Source organism: Cyanistes caeruleus, chromosome 5, assembly GCF_971803275.1.
Source record: "Cyanistes caeruleus chromosome 5, bCyaCae1.hap1.1, whole genome shotgun sequence".
NCBI classification, from domain to species: Eukaryota; Metazoa; Chordata; class Aves; order Passeriformes; family Paridae; genus Cyanistes; species Cyanistes caeruleus.
The window spans coordinates 27298671-27304670 of record NC_141705.1 but is presented as its reverse complement, the minus strand read 5'-3'; the positions used below and the strand labels follow the sequence as shown (position 1 = coordinate 27304670).

The following is a 6000-nucleotide window of genomic DNA, read 5'->3' as shown; positions in this document are numbered from 1 at the left end:
GCTGTGGCAGCACTTGTTGGATCCCGATAGCTGGGCTGCGGCCAGTGAGGGTGGTGGGGTACACGCTACATGCTTAGGGGGGAACTCCACCTTGTGAGCCCAGCCCTGGTGCTGCCAGACACTTCAGACAGTACAGTCGCTGCCGGCAGGAACGTGTGTCTCACGGACAGTACCTCATACGACTGGCCTTCGGGACCTTTTCTGTTGGGAGGGTTTTAAGAAACCCCAGAAATTCACGATGTAGCGCCACAGGCTGAATTTTACTGCTGAATCCCTCCTGCCGCCGAGCAGGGAAGAGGCAGAACTCTCGCTGTCCCCCCGACGGGGAGCACCCCGGCGGGATGCGCAGGAGGCCCGGGGCTGGGCCGGGGGCGGGATCGGGCTGGGGAGGGCGGGGGCTCGGCCGCGGGCCCCGCCCCGGGCACATGAGGGGCGGTGCCGCTCGCCGGGGTCCCGCATCCCCGCCGGGCCGTGAGGGGCGTGCGGCTCGGCTCGGCTCGGCTCGGCTCGGCTCGGCTCGGCTCGGCTCGGCTCGGCTCGGCTCGGCTCGGCTCGGCTCGGCTGGACGACACGTCGGACAGAGGGTTCTCTCGGCGCCCCGCAGCCCCGGCGGCCCCGGGATGGAGCTCGGCGCGGCGCGACTGCTGGCGGTCCTGCTGTGCCTAGCTCCCGGTAAGCCCTCGGGGAGCCGCCGGGGTCCGGGACCCCGAGGAGAGGGGGCGCGGGGATGCCCGGGTGCCGCGGGTGCGGCTTTCCTGTGGGTTTGTCGGGGCTGCTTGAGTGCGAGTCTCCGTGTGGGACGGGACGCCCGTGGCTGCGGGCTTGCTGACCCCTCCTGTCCTGTCCGCTTGGCCTCTCCTGTCCGGCCGGCGGGGGCTGGCCCGTCGGAGCGGGCTGCCTGTCCTGGCATGGTGTCCCGCTCGCTTGGCTCCAGCATCAGCTGTCGTTTCCGAGAGCAGAATGTCCCTGGAGCCAAGCGCGGGAAACCTGTCATCAGCGAAGAACCTGCTCGGAATGCAAGTGATTAAAGCACGGGGAAATGCTAGCGAAATAGGGAATGTCCCGGTCTGGCCACGCTCTCTTGTTGCCCGCTGAAGCCGGCCGAGCTGTCACGGCTGGGGCTGCGGCTCAGCCCGGTGAGGCGGGATTCCTGGAGATGATGGCAGCAGCTAGGGCGGACTGAAAATCTCTCCCTGTGATATTCCCAAATGTTGCACAAGCCGGGCTGGTGCCTCAGAGCAAGCACCGGCACCCAGATCACAGCCCTGACAAGCGCCGGTGGCTGCGGGTGGGTGCGATGCGAGCCGCTGTGCCGATGGTCCGGTAGCAATACAGTTTTGCCTAACTGCTTAGGAGGAAAGAGATAAACTTAGAAAATCATGGCGCAAAATAAGTTCATGGGATCTCAAATTGGTGACAAAGTATAAAATAGTTTCTTTGCGTAATTCATTGATCAGTAGTCTCAAAGAAGTATATTCAATTTATTATAAGAAAAGTTGGTAATCCCCAAGGGAGTGAGATCATCAGATGAAGGTTCACTTCGTTTCAATGTCCCACATCCTCTTGTTAGACCTTGAAGTTGGCAATGCAAGAAAACAGGAACTCCACCCTGGCTGGCTGAATTGTAGTTCTCTGCAGCTAGCTCCTGACCATCTGCCTTTGCTTCCTGTTATGACAGGATTTTTTAACTTTTTGGGATGTGTGAAAAATCATGATTTACCCTTCGCTGCTAAATAGGTGATGTGAAAGTGTCCACTTAAAACCTGCTGCATATCCCTGTATATAATACTTTTCTGACAGAGTAGCATTTTCTTTGTTTATTTGGTTTATTTGAGGGATTTCATATATGTTTTTGCAGGTTTATTTATTTCTCTGGATCAGCCAACCCTTAGCATCCAAAAAGATGTCCTCACAATAATGGCAAACAACACACTAAATATTACTTGCAGGTAAGGACACGTCTGTTCAGTATGATTTTGATGATTGGTAATTTATGTAGTGAGTTTTTGTACAGAATCACAGGTGATGTGATCTCTCTCCTGTCATGACTCCTGTTTACTCCCCGCTCCCTCTGTGCCTTCTGCCTTACTTTTCCCTGACAAGTTTTAGAAATTATGTGGGAGGGGTTGCAGCAGGAGAGGGCTGGGGAATGTAGGGTGGCTGGGAGGAGGAAGCATTGGCTGTGGCCTTGTGGATCCTCTCAGCGCGCTCTTTTGGGTGCTTTGCCACTTAGATTCAACAGAATGTAAATCTCAAGTAGCTTTCTTGTAGCTGTTAAAAGTAGTTTGTGTGTGAATTTGTCCTACATGGTTTGACGCTCTCTCTGTGTGAGGGGGTGAAGCCCATCCCTGTCCTTAGCCACAGAGACTGCTGGGGCTGGGGTTCCTATCAGAAGCATCTGCTCCTCTAACATTTGCTTTTCCAGCGGTCAGAGACCACTGGAGTGGTCGTGGCCAAGCAAGCAGAGCAATGCTGAGAGGCGTATCTCTGTGACAGACTGCAGTGATGGCCCCTACTGCAAGACACTTACTCTAAGCAAAGTCATTGGCAATGACACAGGGGACTACAAGTGCCTTTACAGGGACAACCAGGCAGCTACAACCATTTATGTTTATGTCCAAGGTAAGTGCTTACACAGGTGTCTCTTTCCCTAGCGTCAGGAGAAGGAAGGAATATCAAGTGTCTCAAAACAGTTTTGATACTAAAATTTACTAACTCTAGAATTTTTGATCCTATGAAACTTTTTTCTTGTTTTCATGTTGAGTAATTAAATTCAGGTATGCGAGTTGTCATCAACACAAAAGCCTTCGTACCTATAATTCTGAACTGACCTGCCATATGCAGTATGTGGTCTGCTGTTCTCCACCCAGAATTGAGCATACTGATACATATCTCTGATGAACTCTGAGCTTGTCCTCATGACTGCAGAGCTATTACTGACCCCAGGAGGAGCTTCATATGAGAGAAGATTACAGAGATTTTATATTTGTTAAAAACTACATAACTGATAAACTGTACGATTTGTACTGATATCATTAAAAAAACCTAAAAAACACCCAAACCCCAAAACATGAACTTCCATACATTTGCTGACTCTGGTGGTGAAATCTATGCAGGCTGTAAGAACTCAGTTTTCAAACTTGGGCTGTCAGCAGCGCAGCTGAGTGTCTCAAACACTGCAAAGCCTCCAGTTATACACTCAGCTTCAGTAAGTGCATTCATTGAGGCATCTGCCTTTTTGCACTGATGGCTTCACCCTCATTTCCATATGCATCCTGTTTCCTCTTTATTGTTAACTTATAGTTACCATTTTGAGAAATGAGATGTAATTGAGTACATGACTTAGCTTGTTTTATAAAATCATGGACCTATTTTGATCTGACTTTGAAAAGGATGCTGCCCATCAGGGGAGTCAGTGTAACATGTCACAACTTTTAACTGATATTTCCTGTAACACTTATGCAAGGAAAGTCACACACAGGTTAAATCAGTTTTTTGTCAGCAAAAGGACTGTTTCAGCAGGAAGCCATTCTCCAAAGTGCACAATGCTGCTGCTAACTGTTTTGAGAATAATGATATTCTAAACCTGAGGTGTCTATAAAACATGCACCTCCCCTATTTAGTCTCATTATTTCATTGCTTTATGATATGGAAAATAATAAAACTGACTTGTGAAAAAATAGACAGGGAAAGAACAAAACTGGAAAATCACGTGATGAATAATACCCACTTATCAATTGAATATTATTCTAGATTACAGATCACCATTTGTGACTTCAGTTAGTGATCAGCTTGGCATTGTATACATCACTAAGAACAAAACTGTGGTAGTGCCGTGCCTTGGAACCGTATCAAATCTCAATGTATCTCTACATGCGGTAAGGAAGAAGCCTGTTATTTTTTCAAGAGTTAGTTGTAATCACTGTGGCATAAATATGTTGTTTGAAGTATAAACACATTTCTTAAAAACTTCTTTCTGTTGTTGTGAGTTTTGTAGCCTGTGATTACAAGATGTACCTGTACTCATCTATGGCACTGAGCTCTCAGAGCATGTACTAATTCCTGGGTTGGAATGCTGAAATGGGGCCCTGCAGTTGTGGAAAGTGCTGGGGATGACTTCAATTCAGGGTTGTTTGATTTTTGAAATCTGACTTTGTGTTTTATCAATATTCCAAACAGAAATATCCAGAAAAGATATTTGTTCCTGATGGTAAATCCATTTCATGGAATAATAAAAAAGGCTTCACTATACCCAGTCATTTAATCAACTACGCAGGCATGGTCTTCTGCGAAGCTAAAATAGATGATGAAAGCTACCAGTCTGTGATATACATAGTTGCAGTTGTAGGTAAGCCAAAGGTTTTTATTTCTCTATAACCAATGTTCTTTTGCTTTCTACAGCATACTGAACCAATTACATTTGGTTGGACACTAGGTTATTCAATACTGACAATGCAGCTAATGCAAAATGGATGTTGAGATTTATATCACTTTTCTTTTAAATGCAATGTATTGTGTTCTTTCTGGTTGATCACTGGGATAAGTGCTTCTATTTTTAGTGTTTTACATTGATGCCAGGGATTTTGATTTCTTTTTTTTTTTTTTTTTTTTGTTCCTGACAATGCAAACCTTTTTCCTAAAATCACTTATCCATAATGTCAGTCACATTTGAAGGAAATGAGAGGCAAGCATCCATCAGCAGCAGATGAAAAGAAATTGCTCTGAGGGGGTACCAAGGGAAGGGTGGATCTGAAGGTCTCACTTAGGGCTGGGTTGTATTTTCTCCCTAAAGACCTATGTCTCAGCTCTCAAAGGGTTTTATGCTTTCCTGGTATATTTTGTCAGATGTTCATCAAACCCCAGAAATGATGTGTTAATTCTGTGGAGGCTTAAGCCTGAGCTGAAACTCGGCAGCTATTTCTCTTTTAGCTGAGGACACAGTGCCCATTTCAAGTATCCAAATGGCACCAAGACAGTCTCTCCTGGCTTGTCAGGAAGGCATAGCAGCTCCTCCCTCTTTACTCTGTGCAGAAGGCTTTTACTTCTCCACCAAATTCACAAGTCCTCACTCTGATTTGGAGGAATTTCAGAATATCTGTAGAATTTCTGCATTCAGAATATTCTGTTTTGAAATATTTTAGATGAAGGTGTCTAAGGCAGAGGGAGTGTGTGAATCTCTGTGTCTTGCTTGTTCCCACCTCTGGAGGGGCTCTGATCAAGTGCACAAACCCTGCTGTGTCACTGTCTGACAGGTCTCAGCTGGGAAATGCTCAGGGCAAGCACATCACTTGTCTTCAGGCTCCTTTGTATACCCATTATCGTGCTGCACTGGGGTATCAAGGGGCTTTTTTGTAGCTGGAGTTTTGGTGTATTCATCTGGGAAATTTGGTGCTGAGTACTGTAAAGAACTCTTCTTATCCCCATATTTCATGTGTGCCTTTGTCTTTCTCTAGGGTACCGAATTTATGACCTGACAATGAACCCACATGATGAAGTAGAGCTGGCAGTGGGAGAAAAACTTGTTCTCAATTGCACTGTAAGGACAGAGCTGAATGTGGGAATCGATTTTAAATGGGACTACCCTTCCATCAAGGTAAAGTCATTCTAACTAACAGGTGCCTTCATCACAAAGCAGTTTGATTTATTTAGGTATAATGTCACTTCCCCATTTAAAACATTGAGAAAGATGATAATACACAATGGAATTTCTGGTATACACAAGTGTGCAAAAGGTGTCAGAAGGAATAACAATGACACTTACAAGCATTTCTGTCTTTTGCCTATTACAGGAAAAACGTGCCACCATTAGGGATGTAAAAACCACTGCAGGAGAAATAAAGAAGTTTGTGAGCACCCTTACCATTGAGAGTGTGTCCTTAAGTGACAAAGGTCGATATACTTGTGCAGCATCCAGTGGTCGTATGAACATGAAAAACAGCAGTTACTTTGTTATCCACGGTATGACTTTTTCCACTTCAGCTCTGTTGCTTGTTTCAGATT

At 46.2% G+C, this 6000-nt stretch overlaps 1 protein-coding gene across 1 annotated transcript in view; it reads left to right on the top strand.

The window, feature by feature from the left end:
• The first annotated feature begins 411 nt into the window (after window positions 1-411).
• KDR (kinase insert domain receptor) overlaps window positions 412-6000 on the top strand; it is a 30401-nt gene continuing 24812 nt past the window's right edge. Inside the window, exons 1-7 of the mRNA XM_023925217.2 lie at window positions 412-672; window positions 1859-1949; window positions 2426-2622; window positions 3754-3878; window positions 4180-4348; window positions 5454-5593; window positions 5790-5958. Coding sequence (XP_023780985.2) covers window positions 426-672; window positions 1859-1949; window positions 2426-2622; window positions 3754-3878; window positions 4180-4348; window positions 5454-5593; window positions 5790-5958 — 1138 coding nt within the window. The 5' untranslated portion in view covers window positions 412-425. The remainder of the gene's footprint in view (window positions 673-1858; window positions 1950-2425; window positions 2623-3753; window positions 3879-4179; window positions 4349-5453; window positions 5594-5789; window positions 5959-6000) is intronic.